General features: G+C 39.4%; 1 protein-coding gene across 1 annotated transcript in view; it reads right to left on the bottom strand.

The window, feature by feature from the left end:
- The window catches only part of KMT2A (lysine (K)-specific methyltransferase 2A), an 89,656-nt gene that overhangs the window by 14,693 nt on the left and 54,348 nt on the right, over positions 1-20,615 (bottom strand). The window contains exons 18-32 of the mRNA XM_006890887.1: positions 19,943-20,053; positions 19,600-19,673; positions 18,340-18,533; positions 17,875-17,981; positions 16,253-16,390; positions 14,594-14,752; positions 14,243-14,360; positions 14,045-14,123; positions 12,501-12,661; positions 11,565-11,750; positions 7,173-11,406; positions 6,440-6,520; positions 5,562-5,626; positions 2,787-2,957; positions 1,670-1,744 (exon numbers count right to left, since the gene is read on the bottom strand). Coding sequence (XP_006890949.1) covers positions 1,670-1,744; positions 2,787-2,957; positions 5,562-5,626; positions 6,440-6,520; positions 7,173-11,406; positions 11,565-11,750; positions 12,501-12,661; positions 14,045-14,123; positions 14,243-14,360; positions 14,594-14,752; positions 16,253-16,390; positions 17,875-17,981; positions 18,340-18,533; positions 19,600-19,673; positions 19,943-20,053 — 5,953 coding nt within the window. The remainder of the gene's footprint in view (positions 1-1,669; positions 1,745-2,786; positions 2,958-5,561; positions 5,627-6,439; positions 6,521-7,172; positions 11,407-11,564; positions 11,751-12,500; positions 12,662-14,044; positions 14,124-14,242; positions 14,361-14,593; positions 14,753-16,252; positions 16,391-17,874; positions 17,982-18,339; positions 18,534-19,599; positions 19,674-19,942; positions 20,054-20,615) is intronic.

The following is a 20,615-nucleotide window of genomic DNA, read 5'->3' as shown; positions in this document are numbered from 1 at the left end:
CTCTAAAGAGACTTCAATTTACCCACTTACCAATTGGTGGACATTTGTGGTGTTTCCTATGTTGTGCTACAATATACAAAACTGGGAAATTAATCATTACTTTCAGTAGGACTTTACCTCACTACTTCTTACTATCTAGTAATTTAGGAATTATTCATGAAATACTGTGGGGTTTTTTTTAAAGATACTAAGCCTTAGAAAATTTCTAGAACCTCAATTAAATCTCCAAGTAACTGAGTTTAAAAAAAAACCCAACCCCACAAAACAATATAGAAATGTACAGATACTTTTATAACAATTATATATACTTGTCTCTTAATATAAACAATGTTAATATTCTGTAGTATATAATTAAAAAATATTCCCCCCTTCCTTCTGAAAACAAAAACATTCTAGATAAAGTAAAAGTCTCTACATATTGACTTTCTTGTTACTACAGGAACAATCTAAAAGGAAGTGAGAGAAGTAGATAAGGTGTAGAAAAAATAGTTAATGGAAGTTTTTACATTTTTTTTGGAGAATTACAATTTTTCTTATTATTTGGGCAAAAGTATATACAGCAAGTTGGGTTTTTCACTGAGCAATTCATAGATACTTTGTTTTGTGACACTGACAGCAATCCCTGTTGTGATGATGCACTTTTCACTTCTTCCCTGTGTTTAGTTTCTATTCATCCATTGGTCCTACTCCTTCCTGCCCAGTGTGAGTACTGCACATACGATATCTGAAGGATACTACCTCAGAGTAATTTAAATCTTTAATGGTCATTTAAAACAAATATAGTCAAGATATGTTTCATATTGTCTAAATGTAATTTGGAGTCTAATAATAATGAAAAACAGCTTTAACTTAAAAAAAGAAGGAATAGCAAAGCCAAAATTAATCACTTCATATCTAATAGGATTGCTATAATCCATAAAGACAGGTAATAACAAATATTATCAGGATTGGTGGGAAAGATAAAATAACAAATATTATCAGGACTGGTGATGAAACCTAAAGTAAACAGACGAATATGTGAAGCATAATGCATATAAATGAAACACAATATATACAAATTTTGTATGCAAATCAATATAAAAAAAATATTATCAGGACTGGAAAAACTGGAATCTTTGTACATTGCTGGTAGCAATGTAAAATGGGACAGCCATGTTGGAAAACAGTTTGGTAATTTTTTATAAAGTTAAACATATAGATATCATTTGATCCAGCAATTCTACCCTGAAAGAAAGTAAAGAAAACATTTCACCCAACATGAATGATTATAACATTACTGACAATAGTTAAAATGTGGAAATGACCCAGATGGTTCACCAGTTAATGAATGGACATACAAAAGTGTGCTATTTCTATATAATGGAATGTTATTTAGTAGTTAAAAGGAATGAAACACTAATGCTTGCTACTACACTGAGGAACCCTGAAAGCTCTGTTATGTGAAGCAAGTGAGGCAAAAGCCACGTATTGCATAATCACGTTTATAGGAGATGTCCAGAACAGATAGTACATACAAAGAGAAAGATCAGTGATTCCTAGGAGCTAGGAAATGACCATTAATGGATATGGGGTTTCTAAAAACTGATTCTTTTTAGAATCAGCTCTTTTGACAACAAGTTTTCAGAATATTCTGAGACAAGAGAAAAATAATAATAGTTTCAGCCATTACCTGCAAATGAGAGTTGCTTTAGGCGAGCATTTGATCGAGCTTCCTGGACTTTATCTGTCAGTGACTTCCAGGCATCTGTAAGGAAAAGAAAGAAAATTGCAGGCCAGAAATAGTCAAGCATTTCTCAATACCAAAGGCCTGCGTAAGTTTTGTGCTTAGAATCCTCTATTGTGAACAAGGACCCTACTTGAGGAGTTTTGGGTTGTTTTCCTCTCACCTTCTATGTTGTCGGTTCAGAATGTAAGAAAACAGCTGGAGAATGAACTCCCAAGGCAATTAATCTTTATGAAAGCACTCTGCCACTACTTCAAACATGGAATCACCATGGAATCTATTTATATGCGGCTATTACATTAAGCTTCTAAACACTCTTTCATTCTACTCCCCAAAACTTTCAAAGGATTTCTAAACCCTGTGACCAACTCCTCTATCCACCCAACATGACTCTATTATGTACTCAACACAACCCCGATCTCTAATAGTGGGCTCATATTCCTTCTTAGAAAGTCCTGCTCATTCCTCCCTGACCAGCCCAAATCCAAGTCTCACCTTTAATGTCTGGCATCCTCCCTGTTTTTCTGTCTATCACCCAAGACAATCCTTCTTTTCTCTATACTCCCCTAAAACTTACTGGTTGGAGAATATGCTTGTTGAGTGAGACAAAAATAAGCATTTATAATAATTTTTTAAGCTATGATGAGGTGCATTAGTTTAAAAGAGCAAAAAAGTGTGAATGTTTATCTGCTGCAAGCTAGAGAAGATAAAGCATTCAGGCACAAGGAACAGCATATGTAAAGAGGGAAGGGTGAGAAAATGGCATTTAAAGTGTACAAAGAAGTGCTCCAAGATTAGAGAGATAATTAGAACCCTCAATACACTATGTGAAGGTGTGTGGAATTGAAAAAAAAAATGTTACCAGTATCATTAACTTTTCATGTAATTATGGATGATTTTCCCAGGAGATTAACGTCTCAAGGATAAAGGAAAATTAATAATGGCTCTGAAAATATGTTCTATAGCATCTGCCATAAACCTTCTTACAGACGTCGTTTGTAAAATGTAGCTCTCGCTGAAGCAGGGCCTGTACTGAAGGATCAGCCTGACTGAATCCACTCACCTTCAATACTTTCTGCACAGATCTGAAAGCCATCATCACTTGAAATTTCAAACACAAGCCCTTTCTTTGGCTTTTTCTCGGCAATGCTCTCCTTCCGTTTTTGTTCTTGCTGAAGCCAAAGCATCAGTGGGGAGCTGAAATGACTTTCTTCTTCCTCTACTGCTTTAGGTTCTACAGGGAGAAAAAGATAAGGACCAAAGTAGTTGTAATATCAAACGTTTATTGGACACTAACTGTGTACAAAGTACCTTACAGACAACATGTTGTTATGCACCAGTGAGTCATAGCTGACCGTCCAGAGGGTTTTCAGAGGCTATAAATTGCATAAGATGAGACTGCCCATTTTCCCCCCTACAGAGCAGCTAGTGAATTCGAACTAGCTACCTTTGGGTTGGCAGTCAAAAGCCTTACCCACTGGGCCACCAGAACTCTACAGATAAGACAACATAACTGGTCTCACTTCTGTGGCCTAGTGGCTGGAAGCTGCACTGCAATCCCAAAGGCATGTGGTTCAAGGCTCCCAGGAGCTTTGTAGAAGTATGGGCAATCTCCATGCCTCTGAAAACCTCCAGATGGTCAGCTATGGGTTGGTTCCAACTCTACAGTACACAACAACATTCTCATTTTATAAACAACAAAGCTGAGGCTCAAAGGGAATGGAGCAGCTTGCCCTAGAACCTAACTGTTACTGTTGTTCAACTCAATTCACTGCCATCAAGTTGGTCCTGACTCATAATAAGCTCCTCAGGTTTCTGAGGCTGTAAACCACAATGGGAGGAGACTATTTCTCTTTCTCCTATAGAGCTGGTTCCAAACCTCTGGAGATATGCAGCCTTTTTTTTGGATTAGTAATGTTAATGTCCCATAGACTTGGCAAGAATCAGTGTCCTATACGGTTTTCTTGGTTGTAATGGTTAGGGAAACCCTCAACCAGGTGGGTTGACACAGTGACTGCTGCACTGGGCTCTTGTGTGTCAGGAAGTGTGAGGATGGCACAGGATAGAACAGGGGGCAGATCTTTTGTTCATAGGGTCGCTATGAGTCATACTTGACTTGGCAACTAATAACAGCGACAATAAAGATTAGGGAGGTAAATCAGGAGGCCACTGGGTGTGTGGTGGATTCAATCTGCCAATTTTCTGGCTTGCAACCAAGAACATAAGAATTTGTGCTGTTATTAACTAGACTAAACCTGGGTGGGCTTTTTTTTGGTTTGTTTTTATGAAGCCACATAGTTTCTGGTAGAATTTCTATTGCTGGTATAATGTAATAGTGGTTTGTTTGTTTTTTTTCCCCTTTCAATAAAATTGAAATTCTCTCAGGGTGTATTCCAAGCAGTAGGGGGGGGGGGAATTAAAAAAACACAAAAAAATCCTAAAACCTCACAGAAAGGCAGGTCAGATAGATCCAAGTGTTTGTGACCCAGTAAAGCTCAAAGACAGGTAGATAGGTCTCTAGGCTGACCAGCCCCACTCCTTGAGACAATCAACCATTTACCACTAAAAAGGGCAGCATTTGCCCCAAGAATAATGCTTAAAGGCAAGTAGATACACATCATAGAAATGGTGCTCTTGTGGGGATTCCCAACACTCACACAGAACACAAATTGTTGAATGGGAAAGCAGTTCCAGAGTTGTACCCATCACCATCAACATCCCGATGCTCTTGTCTCTGGTGATGTCATAGTTTTTTTTTTAATAAATAAAACTCAAACATCAAAAAACCCCAAAATAAAACAACTGTTATTACTTTTGAAAAGAACTCTGGTGGTCCAGGAAACTCTGGTGGCTAAGTGGGCAAGGAGTTATGCTGCCAACTCAAAGGTAAGCAGTTCAAATCTACCAGGTGCTCTCTGGGAGTAAGATGACCAATCTACTTCTGTGTAATTTACTGCCTCTGAAAACCTGTTGGAGGGTCAGCTATGAGTCAGTTCTGACTTGACAGCAATGAGAGAATTTATGAAAATACTACATATGAGGCTATGTTTTAAGGAACATCATACATATAAATAGAAACTCATTTAAATTTATATACATATACTCATTTAAATCTCAAAATTCAATGAAGTAGATATCTCCATTTAACCTGCAAAAACTGAGGTAAAGAGAGGTTAAGTAACTAGACCAAGGTTACTTACAGCTGAGAAGTAGTAAAACTGGGATTTCAACCAGCCTAGCCCCAGAGTTTGCACCATCATCAGTCCTCAGCGCCTCCTTCTAGGAGACGCATCGATTCTTAAGCAATCCGCCAATCAGTAGAAAGAATCACTAGCTAAAATCCCATGTCCATTCATTTTCCCTTTCTGGTTCAGTTTTTTAAAAGCTCTCTACATGGAATCCATGGGCTAAGTCCTACATTTACAGCTCTCTAATGATTAATGGATCAGTTGTTTGCTGATCAAATTCATCAGCATATAACAACAAATGCTATACAGATGTATTTGGTATGGTAAAATATAACTTGTGGATTTTCTAACAGGGACAACTAATGGATGAAGTCAGGTCATAACTAGCTACTGAAATCTCATTGCTGTTAGAATGGGTAAAGCCATTGAGAGCATCTTAAGGTTTGAGCTCTGTGTCATTTAGGTGACAAATGCTTCAGAAGGGCACTGGACCAGGAGAGACAGGCTTACAACCTTGGCAAATTTATTCATTTTGGAGCTTAAATTATTTTTAGAAAAATATCTTCTAGACAATCAGGAGGTAACGTGGATGATTTTACTGGCTTTGTGGCTTTGGCATCCTGATTCTAAGCTGTGACTTGTCCACATACCTGCACTCTCTTGCTCACTTGGTGGATTCTGTGTTGCTGGAATCTCTGGAACAACAGCTCCTTGCCTAAATGGAAAGACAATCACATGTGACTGGCAAGAGCAGCTGTCAGATTCCTACAAAATGAGTCGGTGGTGTGTTCTGTAGAACCCACTACCATATAGCACATAGCATGGTTGTCTAAGATTCTTTCCCAAATAAGTAACATTATGTTTTTACTTTTGAAGGTAGCAACTATAACCCTGAAATTCTCCTTATATCCTCAGTACTGGAGGAGTAGAGAGGAACTTTCCAGAAACAGTTTTGGAGTTGCTTAAATAAATTAGCTGGTTTATCTAAAATGGTAAGCTGCATGAGCCAGAAAATGACTAGTTTTCACTTTTAAAATTTAAATAAAGGCAGGAAACAGTCCCTATTTCAATAGGGGACTAGCTAGCACTATTATTGTAAATTCACACGAGAGAACCAGAGGCAGCCATTAAAAAAAACCCACAAGAAATAAAATGCTAAAATGAATCTATAGTTACTATTAAGAGAAAGATTTACACAATAAGGGGGAAAAACCAACTCAGAACAAATTATTCCTTTCATGTAAAAAAAAATAAGGCATGCTCATATATGTAACATACATATGCATATAAGTTTCTACATGGATAAAAATTATTAACAATGGCGACTTCTAAGGAATAGGGTGGGCAGACCAAATAGGGAACCATTTATCTAGTCTTTCATGTAATTCTATAATTTTTCCTACAAGCATGAGTACTTTTACTTAAAAAAATAAAAAATCCAAAACAACAAAAAACTGCCAACTAAACAAATATGAAGAACTCTTTCAAATGTGGAAGAATTACGAGTGTTAGAAAGTCTTATGCGTACCGTGCAGGTTCCTCACATTCCTTTTGTGATGACTGTTCCACGTTAGCCATATCCTGTGGTTCAGCCTCGGTGCCTGAAATCCTGGAACAGAAGTATTTATGTCTTTTTTTATGTATTTATGTCTTTACAAGGAAAACCCCCCATTAAGCAAATATTGAATGATTTATGAAGGTCAGTCCAAAGATAAGACTCTTCCAAGATCTGAAACAATGTTTGAGCTGGCAAAACTAACCAGTGGTGGGACAGTGTACAGGAGTGACAGGACACTGGTGCCTTCTGAGGTGTGAGGGACCTTTATATCAGGAGCAGAGGGGTGGCTACATGTACATACATATGTGAATGCTCACCATGTACTTTATGCATGCAAAAATCTCAAACAATAATGACATTTTTATAAAAGAACTCCATGAGGACCTATATATAATATGTGGCTTTGCCCTTCAGACAGAAATATCGATGGTCCTAACCTAAACCTCTGCAGAAAGGAGGAACAAACAGCAATACGGTTTCAAATCAAAGAGCATAGATTATTCTATCCAAGAGAGAAATATGACGAACTAAATTTTTCCCTATAAATCTAGGAGACAAAAAAAAACCAAAAACAAACCAAAAACCCTCAAATCCCAGAACTGTCCCAAGTAATGTAATCTGGACAGAAGAATGCCCCACCTGCATTTGTAACCAAGAGCACAGAATCCCCCAGCTGCAGCAGTGGGACGTTTGGATCTCTTACCCTGTAACTGAGGTTGGGGGTGCCGTGTTGGCTTCCTGGTCTGGAATGTGTGCTTCAGATGAACTGGTCCGCGAATGGGAAACTTTGTGCTTCTTGCCATTCCCTTTGTCCAAAGGCAACTGAATCCGTTTGATTTTTGGTTTGGGTTTAGTGGGACCTGGCACTGAGGGGCTTGCTGATTGCTGTCCCGAGGATGGAGAACCTCCAGGAGAGGCTGAGCCGGCTTGCATAGAGGAGGGTAAAGCCTTGTTCTGTTCTAGCCCCATGCTATTAGGAGCATCTACAGTCTGGGTAAGACTGGATACCTGGGTCCCTGAAGCAGAATCAAGATCATGTTGGGAAGAGAGAATCCCAGTTTTGCTGGCAAGGAGCTGGTTCACATGCTGAAGCTGATAGTGTTCTTCGGTTTCCCCGGAAGTTGAAGCATCAGCCATGCCCGCAGTCTGAGTTGAGGGGAGCACACAGATGCTCGATGCTGCTGTCATTGAAGCAGTAGCAGGAGTCTGTGATGTCCCCAGTTGTGGAAATATTCCTGAACTTTGTGGTAAAGCCACAGACTGGTCCTGAATCCCCAAGCTCTGCTGGCTAGCTTTGATTAAAAGATTGCTTATTGAACCGATATCTGGATTGCCAAGCAGTCTTGGGTTGGTTAATGTGACGTGTCCTGGAACTGACGCAGTACTGGTAGGGGCTGTTGTAGTTTGCATGGACACAACATTCAAAACGGAGGAACCTGACGCCAAGCCAGACACAGGCCCTGATGTGAGATGGCCAGTATCTTGGCTTATGGTGGAGGTGGCCGCTGCTGTAGCAGCAGTTCCTCCCACAGTCGGTGGTAACAGAGGTGCCTGTTCAAAATACATGATGCCAGATTTAGACCTTTTGATGATGTTCGGGACAGTTCGGTGAGATGATGTATTAAGTGACCCTAAATCTAACAGATTGGGATGGTTTGAAAGCTGAGAGGGTGTAAAGTTAATCAGTGTCATATTAGAAACCACATCAGAAGGGGCAATGTTTGAAGGGGTACTAGAGGGAGCAAGTTTTTTATTCTTTCGGGTCTGTAGGCGAGATATGGGCCTCTTCTTGATTCCAGAGGATGGAGTGGCTACTGTGGTACCGAGGTCTGTCCTCTGGCTGGCTTCTGAAACCAAAAGTTGGGGATCTGGAGGAGGCTGAACCCCAATAAGTAGACCTGAAGGAGGACTGCTGATATTGGGTTGGAAACTACTTTGAGTAGGTGCGGGGAAGGAATGTAAGTGCTGGTGATGTGGCATGGGGAGCAATCCTTTGCTAGCAGGAGGGAACAAAGATTGAGAAGTTTGCAGGCTTGGATTTAGTCCTGTGGTTAGGGTGAGACCACTTCCCATAGGCCCCAATACTGATGTATTTGTCTCCATTACACTGGGTGAAGAACTAACAGAAGAAGTCAATTGGATTTTTTGGGTCACTCCATTTGGAAGAGTTTGGAGAACATAAAGTGGCTGCATGTTCTGGTTAACAACAATGAGCTTTTCAGTGGCTGGTTTTAGGTGGGGTGGAGTGGTCTGGACAGCTGCATTTGAAATCTGAGAAGGGCCAGGACTGTCAGTAGAACTGGGTACATATTTCTGGTTCTGGAGAGGAACAGTAGGGGACACAGGTACCTGAAGGCCAGGCGTGCTACTGTTTCTAGTTAAATCCTGATTGTTGCCATGACCTTGTTCCACAGAACAAGGAGGGCTGGCAATGTGGTCTGCGTCTATGTGTCCCTGGATAAAATGATCAGGAGTCATGTGGCCTTCAGGGGCTGGGTCTACTCCTGGGCTTAACAGTGCTGGGTCACCTTCAGAGGAGGCCACGGATTTTTCAGAGATGGTTACTCTCTTCTCCCCTGAGTCTGAGATTACAGCTAATCTACTGGGGTTCTGGCTGGGGACAGTGGGACTCCGGGTGGTCAAAACAGAGAGATCAGACGGCAGCTCGAGTGGCAACTCAAACTGCTCCTCAGCTGAGATGGAGGAAGAGACACTACTGTCCACAGGTTCTGTTGTTGGTAATTGCTGAGAAAACACTTCAAAAAGACCCATGTCTTTCCCGCGATTACTGTCAAGACCCAGACCTTCACCAAGATTCAAGAGTTCTGATGAAGACGACTCTGGGCTCTCACCCAGTGCCTGCATGGATGGAGTGTTCTTAAGAACAAAGTCCATAATGTCTGAAGGCAGGATGTTCCCACAGTCATCACTGTTATTGTTGTCAGAATCCGACTTTAGGAGCTCAGTATTATAAGTGTCCAGTAAATTTTTGTCTGAGGGGGTGCTTGTGTGGACTCTGCGGCTTGACTCCAATGAGCTGAGTTGAGCTTCCAAAGAATCCTGTCCCTGTGCCTTAACCCTGCTGACAGAGTGACAATTATCCATCTTTGGCTCGTTTTTATGGCCAGTAGAACTCTTGATGACATGTTCTTTTTCACTAGCATCCTCAGGTCGATCAATCTTTAAGTTTTCGGTTCCATTCTCTTTACCATTTCTTTTTGGAATCTGGGTACTTTTCCGTGTCGTGGCTGTCACACTAGTATCACTCTCTGTTCCATCATCAACACCATCCAACTGTGAGATTTTTGGAAGATCACACTGTTCCTCCTCCCGAAATAAATTATGAGATGCCAGTCGTTCCTCTCCACTCGAGGAAATCACTGTTCTAGTGAAATTGTAATAGTATAAGTCATCTTCATCTGATGTACTAAGGTCATCGGCCCCATCCACTTGTCCTTCAGCTGATCTCTTGCCTCGTTTCTTCCCAGTTGAGCTGCTATAGAACGGAATGTCTTCTTCACCGTAAGATCTTACTCCATAGAGGGGAGTGAGACCGAAGAACATGTTAGAACGTGCCCGGGCACTGCGACGAGGATATCTCCTCTTAAAAGAGCCATCCTCCTGAGGTTTGGGACCATCTGGAAGCATTAGGTTTCTGTCCTGTACTGGAAGATTCTGATAGTTGTTGCTCTGAGAATCTTGGGATGAGGTATCATTGGAGCTTGGCTGGACCACAGGACCATCTCCTGGGCTTTCTGAGGTTGAAACCGGTTCTGGTGGAGATGTTGACTCTCCTTGCACAGGGGAACCAGGGCTACTTTCTTTCAAAGTATTTTTGGACTGACTTTCACTTTCCATTTTTAGAGGTGTCAGTGTTACTTTGACAGTACGTTTCCTGGGTGTCTGCAATTCCTTCGCAGATCCTTCTACTTGCATGGATGACACTTTGGGGACCCCTGGAATAGAAAATACTTTATCCCCAATTTTATCAGAAGAAATATTATTACACGGTCGTTGTCCCATTAGTTCAGGAGTTAAAACCTCACCAGCAAACTCTGGCTTTAGGTTTCCATCCTCACCAGCTGTCACCTGACCAGGTTCCAAAAAGGATTTTGTGGAATGCTTTTCTTTGAAAGGTTCTTTACAAGATTTTTTCCCTTTCTGTCTCCTGTCTCTGGAACTAGAGCCCACGTGTTCACTGATAATAGATGATCTACTGCTCACTCCAGATAGCTTCAAGGTTTTGATTTCAGCATCTTCACCTGGAGAGGGGTTTGTTGACTGGGTAGGATCTATGTGTTGGTCTCTATCAGCCCTCTGCCCTCTCAAATGGAGTGATGGAAAGGAGAGGGAATCTTTAGAATATGGCACTGAAGAGGGTTCAGAAAAAGTTCCAATTTTACCAACATTTAATTCTCCAGATGCTGAATTATGAACCTGTGGGGCCAGTTTAGGAATTCCTGGATAAGCCACGTTATGTACCGATCCTTCTGAATTCTTACAACTTAGCATTTTGGTCTTATCTCCTTTTAAAGAGGAGCTCTTAGACCCCAAGTCTGAAACACTGGCATGCTTTACTTCAGAGGATGAAGATCCATCCAAGTGGCTGGTTTTCGTGCCAGTAGTAACCACTGTCCTTTGTGAAGAGATGGGGATATTTTGCCCTAAATTAGTACTTGAATTCAGTGACCCTAAGACATGATCGCCTGATTTGGCACTTGTCTCAAGATCTGATGCAGTCCCAGTGGTAGAGACAGAGGAAACACTGTTCCTGGAGTAAGTACTTCCAGTTCTCATTGGAGACATTATCCGAAGTTTGGAGCGCTGAGGTGACAAGGAAGAAGTACTATGACGCCTGGAACCGATGCTTCGAAGTCCCGAGGAGAGTAAAGGATCACCTACTGTGACTATTTCATGAGTGGTCGGGGTAGGACTTCCTAAACAAGAGAAAAAAATAATGAAGTCTATTACATACAAGTGTGCAGCAGGCACTGGTTTCAATGAACAAAGGTCATCACGATAAAAGTTGCCTGAAAGAATAGAAACTAATTTGGGGGCCTATCTTGGAATCAAATAGGTCAATGAAGTCCTTTACCTGCAGAGGGCAGTGGCCGACAGCCAGGGGATCTCTGCGTTGGAGAGTAACTAGGTGTTCGAATCCTAGGGACCTTCGAGATGACATGATAAAAACAGGAGCTGGAGGTCTGAGAATGAGGAGGTCGGTCTGGTGATGGAGGACTTACAATTTCAGCTGTGTTTTGATTTTCTTTAGATGAAATATCTGTAGCAGGAAAGAAAAACATTTATTAAAAGAAGTTCAATTAAGGGAAACAGGGAACCTCTGCTTAAAGGGTACTGAAAGTACACATGGATGATGATGACAGATAATTTGGAAAGAGCTACCTTGAGTAACAAAGAATACCACTAAAGCAAGCACTTTCTAAAAAGAAGAAAATTACCACGTGTTAATAGGGAAACACTTTCTGGAAATTGATAGTGGTGATGCTTGGAAAAGATGTTATATATAACTGAAGTGCTTTCCAAATTTTGGTTAAAATGGTAAAATTTTAATTTAATTATGTATTTTATCACAATAAAAATAATGGATAATGCAGGCATCTAGTAGGCAAATTTCAAACTAGAGATAAATGCTGTTAAGTGCTGCTGAGCTGATTAGGACTCACAGCCACCCAAACAGATTAAATGAACAGATGGAAACCTTGCCCTATTTGGAGCCAGCTTCACAATCTCTGCCATGCCCAAGCTTCAGCCACTGTGTCCACCCCTCTCATTGAGGATTTTATCCCTTCCACTGACCCTATACTTTTCCAAGCATAATGTCTTCTTCCAAGGAATGGCATCTCCTGATAACAAGCCCAAAGTAAGTGAGACAGTTTCACCATCCTCATTTCTAAGAACATCCTGGTTGTACTTCCTCTAATATAGATCTGTTCTTTTAGCTGTCCACGGTATATATAATATTCCTCTCAAATAAATGATCTCTCAAACTATAATACAACCATAAACCAACCCGTAAAAGATGTCGGACTATGAGCGATAGTCCTATTTTCATCATGTTCAACAGTGCTGTTGATATCAGGCTCTACAACCGGAGGGCGGCATTCCACTATCTTGCATGTGTAGACACAGCGCTTGCGAGCATCTGTGGTACTCCAGTATACCCTGGAACACCTGGTAAACAGATTTGGGAAAAATCATAGCAAGTGAGAATACAGAAACGAACATTCACCAGCTTCTTTTCCATTCTACATTCTTTATTTTCCTTGAGTTACAGAATTCAGCTTTAGTTCATAGCTTCTTATTGCAGATTCCCTCCACGTTTTCTAAAGTCCTTGGCTTTACCTAGCTTTTACAAAGAGCACAAAATAGTTGTATGGGTTTTAAAAAAATTTTATTATTTTTTGTGTGTGTGTACCGTCAAATCGGATCTGACTGGTACAGGAGGAGACTGCCCCTCCTTTTCCAGCACAGCATCTGGTGGATTTGGACCACGTACCTCTGGGATTGCAGTGTAGCTTCTTGCCACTAGAAAAATAGTTGGGTTAAAAAAAAAATAAATTATAAGGTGGGGCCCAAAATAGCAAAATATCCTAAAACCCACAGAAAAGAAAATATGAACAACTATAAAAAACACTTGCTGGTCTTTGGGAGGATACTACTGGCCACAATGAGTACAAACCAGGCAGAAAAGAAAACCAAGGCCAAGCCTGTGATATTTTCTTGCAAGATAAGCCCCGTAAGACTAGGGGACTATAACTGCTTCAAACCTGCCAGGTACTGAAAGAAGCCAGTTTGCAAAGGCATTGGCCGAATAAAAAGGACAGACTGTTTACAGAATCAACTGGATTATGTACAGGAAAATTAGACTCCAAAGAAGAAGAGATAGAAAAAAAGTTTACACTGTCAACTAAAAAGATGCTTTCGTTATAAAAACAGATGCTTTAGTTACAAAAATATTCTTAATGTAAGAAGGATTATTGGGTAATTTTATTATTGTGGGGTTTTCTATCTTTTGAACCCCATCCGCATCCATCAAGTCAATCCTCACTCACAACAGCCTTTCACTGAGTTTCTGGAGTTCTAAAGCTTTATGGGAGAAACTGCCTATGCTTCTCCCCCTGGAGAGGCTGGTGAATTTGAAGTGCTGACCTTTCAGTTAGCAGTATAACTCATAACACATCATATACTGCAAAAGCCCCTAGTGGGTTTTAGGAGGACTACGTCATGTAAAACTGGGGACAAAGGGCTTGATCGATGATGATAGTCCGGAATGCGGTCCAGAAGACTGGGATTTAGATGAATCTTAAGATACTGATCTTACACAGTTCTGTGTTTTCTAGGTAAGTCTTATTTGGAAATTATTCTGCAATTATGGCAACAATACTTTCCACCTATACTTAGACTTAGCTGATAAGAGACGATCCTTTAGCCCCATTCTACCAGCTGATGGAATCAGAGAACAAAAAAGCTAATTTAGTAGCTAACATAGTTCTCTACATTTAAGGATCTGCAGTCTGCTGAAGCTGTGTCTCATTTCTTTATGGCACTACTCACTGATATCCAATAGGAAAGAGTTTATCTTCACAGTCAGACAGATCATTCAGAATTCCCAAGCAGTCAATCGTCATTGAGCCTGGCCAAGGAAGGAATAACTAATTAAAGAAGATAATAAGTCTCATTTTATAACTAAGAACTATACAGTATCCCAATGATGGGTACAGTTGTCCCCAATGACTAAAGTCTAGGTCATACCAATCATCATGTGGATATTTTCTGGTTCCAAACCATTGAGAAACTTCCTTCTCAAGCTAATTCCTTCAAAGTCCACAAAAACTCTTCTGAAAACTTCAAATCCATTCTCAGGAACAACCTTAAATAAAACAACAGACTACCTCTTAAAAGGCTATCATTTATACATTTACACCGACTCTCTGTACAGAACAAATATCAAACTATAGTCCTGTTTTACTAGCAAGACATCTTTCTTCTAAGAGAACATGACTCAAAGAATATCTAATAGAAAGGAGGAGTTTATAGCTTATTATTTTTTCAGCCTATTTACTCTGAATTCCTAAGGAATTTAAAAAGCGACTGTTCTCTCACCTCTCCTTTGATCAAATCTCGATGGCGTTGGCAATACACTTTTTTATCATCTAGAAAGACGCAGTTCTTGGCTCGGGAACACATGAAGTGATAGTTGCTGGTGCAGGATGTGAGACAGCAGCCCACAGTGGCCCCTGGCTTTTGGCAGGACTCACATCTCTAAAATCCAGAAGGGACAGACATTTGAAGCCATTTATCATTTCCTTTATAGAATCACCCTTCTCTGGGTTTCCAATTCCTTTTGTTTACTAGTAATGATCTGAATTACAAGAAAATGAAGCTCCCACTCTCCTCCATTGTTCATGGAACTTTACCAACTATCAAATTTAGATTTAGAATCTAAAACAAAACAGTTTTTTCTAAAATTAAGTATTGATTTAATGAAGATGAAATTTTGAAGATATAAGTAAATCATCTCCATAGAAAGCTATTACATATCCTAAAGAGATATGTACAAGATCCACAAGGGTGCAGACACTGGTTAAAAGCATAATGGTGCTCTAAGTACAGCCTTAACAGTAATAACTCAAACTTGACTAAAAGATTTCTTTCAGCTAGCCATATATGGCATCACTTTTTTTGGTAGTTTATCTTTTATCATACTAGTTTATGTACAAAATTTGAATACACTGTTTTCTAGACCAGATTCTTCCAATTTACCATCAAATTGTACAACCCCATGATTAATCCACCCCCCTCCCCCTGATACATCCTCATTCCTCTGCTTCCACCCTCCCCCGCTTTGGATCCTCATACTCATTCTACAATAATGGTTTTATACAAAATTTTCCTTGTGGAACCGAGTCAGTTCATTCGGCATAATGCTCTCCAGTACCTCCCAAGCTAGGTAATAATTTACAGAATAATTGTTCCTGCATGCCGCATTAGTATTCCATTGTATGAATGTACCATAATTTCTCAATCCATTCGATTGTGGTTGGACATCTGGGCTGTTGCCATGTTCTTGAGATGGTGAATAACGCTGCTATGAACACTGGTGTACAAGTCTCAGTTTGTGGCTCAGTTCTCACTTTTCTCAGGGTATATTGCAACTAGTGGAATAGCTGGGTCATATGGAATTTCTATGTTCAACTTTTTGAGGAAGTGCCAAACTGCCTTCCAGAATCGTTGTGCCATTTTATAATCCCACCAATAGTGTATAAATAGAGTTCCTATCTCATCACTTCTTCTCCAACATTTATTACTTGCTGTCCTGTTAAACTTTTACTGTTACCAGAGTAAGATGGTATCTCACTGTGGTTTTTATTTGCATGTTTTTTATTGTATGGTATCACTTTTATTTTGTCAAAGTCACACTGTGGACTACTACTCCTTGGCGAAGGTTTTGTATTTGTGATTTCACGTACACTTTTATTTAAGTTGCTTTGATCAGATTCAACTGGGACTTTTGAGATTATTTAGGTTTAATCTTTTAATGAATAGACACATTTATCACACATTTCAATTATGTACTACTCAATGAGTTATACTTTGTTCTCTGTCTTTCCTAAAAGAGTTCGCATGGCAATCTGCCTACAAAATAGAACAGTATTTCTAAAAGCATTATGAAAAACATCAATAAACAGTGTTTGGTCACAAAAAAAGATTATCTGGAAACCGAGAGGAAACCTTCCATGCAATTTACCCCTAATCTCTTACCAACTGTTTTCCCCTGATTACAGCCATGTGCACATTCTTCAGTGATCCATCATCATCTTCAAACACTTCCGCTGACCACAAAGCACAATTTACATGTGTCCACTCATTTTGGCCAATGTACAGCAAACGACCAGCATCCTACAAAAAAAAGAGACTGGCTTATTTTTTTCCTAAAGAGTGGAACGTCAAAGAAGGGTTTCATCAGTATTTAGCTTTACTTTAATCAAGATAACCTCAAAATAAGCAGCTTATAAGAAAAAAGAATTTTAAGATGGGGCATCATGAATTTTGAAGATTGAGTTTAGCTGAACTCCATGTAAAGTGTAAGTGACACTGGAAAGAAATATTCCAGGTCTTAGTTTTATACAGTCTTAGATGCAGCAAAAGAGAGCTACTCAGGTTCCCACTTACATTTGCTTTATACACTCACTCTGTCTCTGTCTCTTTCGCTCACCCCCCCCCCCCCACCCCCGTGGCCTAATGATAAGGAATTGTACTGCCAACTCAAAAGCATGCAGTTCAAATCAATAACCTACTCTGCAAGAGAAAGATAGGATTTTCCTCTTACAAATTACAAGTTCTGAAAACCTGGGAGGTCAGCTATAAGCCAGTTTCAACTTGACTGCAATGAGTAACATAATTTATTTCAATCTCTCATTAATCACCATTTCTATATAGGTATGCCTTCTGATAAAGGAAGAGGCATATTGGATTGGATCATGAGTTAGTAGGTTCTAGGATAAGTTTCATTATTAGTAAATATTTTTACAAGTTAAACGGAATATTAAAGATTCTCACGTAAAGAGAAAGAATGGTTTACTAACACCTGAATTTTGTTTCCTACTTAGATTTATCTAGCCTCTGGGATATTTTTTCAATGAAATGTCAACTTACTAGAATTATAAAAACAAAAAGGATAACTTTCAGAAATCAAGTCCGTTAACTTAGAGATATATGCAATAATCACAATTCATGTTTCCAGGTGTCTGGCTCTTCTTTCTAGATTATTTTTTCCACAGATATATTTTATAAATATAAAGGATAAAAAAATAATTTGTTTATAAAAACACAAACTGACTTTAAAAATCATATTTCAAAGCCAGTTCTTAGTTTGCATTGAAAGATTCTCCCTGCAAACTGTCAGTTTACCATGAGCCAGATACTAAATAAAGTTTTACATAATTTAATTCTCAGAATCACTCTGAGGTAGGCATTCTGACCATTCTAATTTTAAAGAAGATTCTGGAGCTCAGAGATGTTCAGTTCTTTGCTCAAGGTCAACAAGGACAAAGTAAGGCCCAGAAAGGAATCTAGGCAGCCTGCCATGACTTTGTTACAATTCCTTAAACCCAAGCCATTTAATAGGAAACCTGCATTTCTCATTTCTCTCTCTCTCTCTCTCTCTCTCTCTCTCTCACACACACACACACACACACACAATTCTTTTTAAGTTAGAGCAGATCATAATTTGAATTAAGTATTTAAAAAACTTCAAGTACTACAAACTAGGTGACAAACAGTAATTAAATCCAAATGGCACACAATGATGAAGTCAAACATGAAGAAACATCAGCTCATTTTGGATTCCTACTGACAACCACCCTGTGTTACAAAATACTTACGTTAGCACTGTCATCGCCATATGTCAAACATAATGCACACTGTCTATTATCTTCTATGCCTGGGGGTGGGTTCAATTCTGGACTGTCTTCTCGGCTCCTGTCAGTATCTTGGAACCCAAAAGACATCAGTTAAAATTAGGAATACTATCCCTTGGCTTCAGGAAAAAGGAAAAGAACTCAGCTAAAACAGTCCATAGCTTATAGAAGAAATACTTTTAAAAAATGTTTTAAAGTTATGCTGTCTCCAACCCTACCATCTGTTACTATATCATCACTTGTAATACTCTGGATATTTAAGTCAATTCTTTGTTAACATCCAAGTGAAACAAAAATAATCATCTTGTTACTTTTAAGAATGACTTTAAAATTAATTTCAGGTATCCAACTTTATTCAATTCCTATTCATAAAGTCAATGACTGGCATTTAGAGGGCAATGGAGAGTAACTTTCCAGTTAGTGCCTTACTCAAAATAGGAGGTGTAGGCGGATGGAGAGGAGTTGGCGAGTCTGGTTCTCCAGGTCCCTTGGGTTTGGGAGCGGGAATGATTTTCTTCATTAAAGCAGGCTGCTCAGTGTGGCTGTTCTCCTCTCGCTCCTGCCACTGAGCATAATTATGGTCAAGTGAAGGTGGAAGCACTGCATTTGGTAACATCCCACTGCTGAAAATAATCGATTCACAAGCATTTATTGAACTCCTACAATATACCTACAACTGTACAAGAATATCACATTTTTATATTATCAGGTATTGGTCCCACACATGACCCATTAACAGACCCTAAGAACAAGCCACAGCATAGGAAAACAGCTTAAATACCCAGAAAATACTATTTCTGACAATGATTTCAAAATGGTTACATTCCAAGAAACAAATGACAGTCCTACCAAAGAATCAAAAGGACTTATTAGAATAAAAATAAAAGGTTAAATATGAAAAATTTGAGAGCAATAGAGTATCATTTGAAAAAAAAAAAAAGAGTATCATTTGAACTCAATAAAGCAACTCAATTTCACCAAGGACAATCTTAAGGTTAAATCAGACATGTATTATACCTATGCCACAAGTTAAACAAGTTCCCCAAAATACAATATATAGAATTTTTTAAAATGCTCCGGGCCACAGTCTTTGTAATTACTTGCTATGCATCAGAAATCTGGACAATGACTAGGGATCAGAGAGGGAGAAATGATGCTTTTGAGCTGTGATGTTGGAGAAGAGTATTGAATGGACTGCCAGGAGAATAAACAGGTTTGTCCTAGAGTGGGTGAGACTAGGCTGCTCCTTGGAGGCAAGGATTCTGAAGCTTAGTCTGACATACTGTGGACATGTTTCAAGGATAGACCAGTCCTTGGAGAGGGACATCATGCTTGGGAGGGTGGAGGGACAGCGCAAGAGAAGACCCTCAATGAGATGGACTGATTCAGTGACTGGGGTAATAGCGGTAGGTTTGTCAGAGACAATGAGATTGGCACAGGATAGAACATAGTTTAAGGCTGTTGTACATAGGCTCGCTATGAGTCGCAGATAACTCGATGGTACATAACAACAACATTCCTATTAATAAAGGTTAAGTGTCTTCAAATAAGCACTAAAAAAGAATTTCAACGCCTTCATTTTTTAATATTAAAACCTCATTTAAAAAAAGAAAACTTAATCTATAAATAGGAAAATTCTCTGATTTCTTGCTGACAAGGAAAAGTAAGTATAATACTGAATTTACTTACTTGCTTGATACTTTATTCGGCTCCCAAAACCTGGACTTTTTGACACTGAACCATGGGAAAACACGTTCCATTTGCTAAAAGAAAAACAAAACATAAGCATGCGAACCTTCATCTGGATACCATATACAGACCATATAAAAATCAACACCAGATTCTCTGTCTATATGAAAATGATTTTAGGGAAAATATCTCTATCAGGGCAACTCAAAAAACCAGGGGCACGAACCAAAAGATATTTTCAAACACACGGCAAAGCAAAGGGAGGAAGATAACAATCTGTTCTATTCATGTGGGCAATTACTCTTAGGTAAGCATGAAAACATGAACTATGACTATCATTCACCCGAATAAAGAAGGACTTGACCATGCTGTTGGCTTTTTTAACCTCTGGCTGTCCTCCATCTGAATTAATGGCGGCTTGAATGATCTTCACAATATCATCACTGAACTCCAACTGTATACAAAAGCAAAGTATTAATTATTGATAAAACAATATGTTTTCAGTACCGTTTGTCCTTCCTCCTAAATCATTCCAAGAGAAAATGGACACATTATTTTAATACACTCTTATTTCTTTTTTGGCTGAGGCCTTGGCACACCAGTCCACAACTGGGTTAGTCAAGAAAAATGAGACTAAAAGAATAGGAATGTAAATAGATCAGCTGTATCACAGCAAGCTATGCAAATTAAACAAATTAGAAACAAATAAAGATCCTAAGATAATGAGATTAATATTTCCTCAACAATGAGTAAGGGAACTCTGGTGGACTAGTGTAAGGAGCCATGCTGCCAACCCGAAGGTATGCAGTTGGATCCACCAGCTTCTCTGCAGGAGCAAGATGGGCAGTCTCTTCCTCCACGAGTATACAGCCTCTGAAAACCTGCTGGAGGGCCAGCTGTGAGTTGGTCCTGACTCAGTGGCACACAACAACAACAATAACAATGTACAATGAGTAATACATTTTTAAAACCTTAAAATGAAAATGTAATTCTCTACATGAACTACATGAAATGTA

Source organism: Elephantulus edwardii, unplaced genomic scaffold (assembly GCF_000299155.1).
Source record: "Elephantulus edwardii isolate Elephantulus edwardi_28Jun2011 unplaced genomic scaffold, EleEdw1.0 scaffold00093, whole genome shotgun sequence".
In the NCBI taxonomy this organism is placed as follows: domain Eukaryota; kingdom Metazoa; phylum Chordata; class Mammalia; order Macroscelidea; family Macroscelididae; genus Elephantulus; species Elephantulus edwardii.
This window is presented reverse-complemented; position numbering and strand designations above follow the sequence as displayed.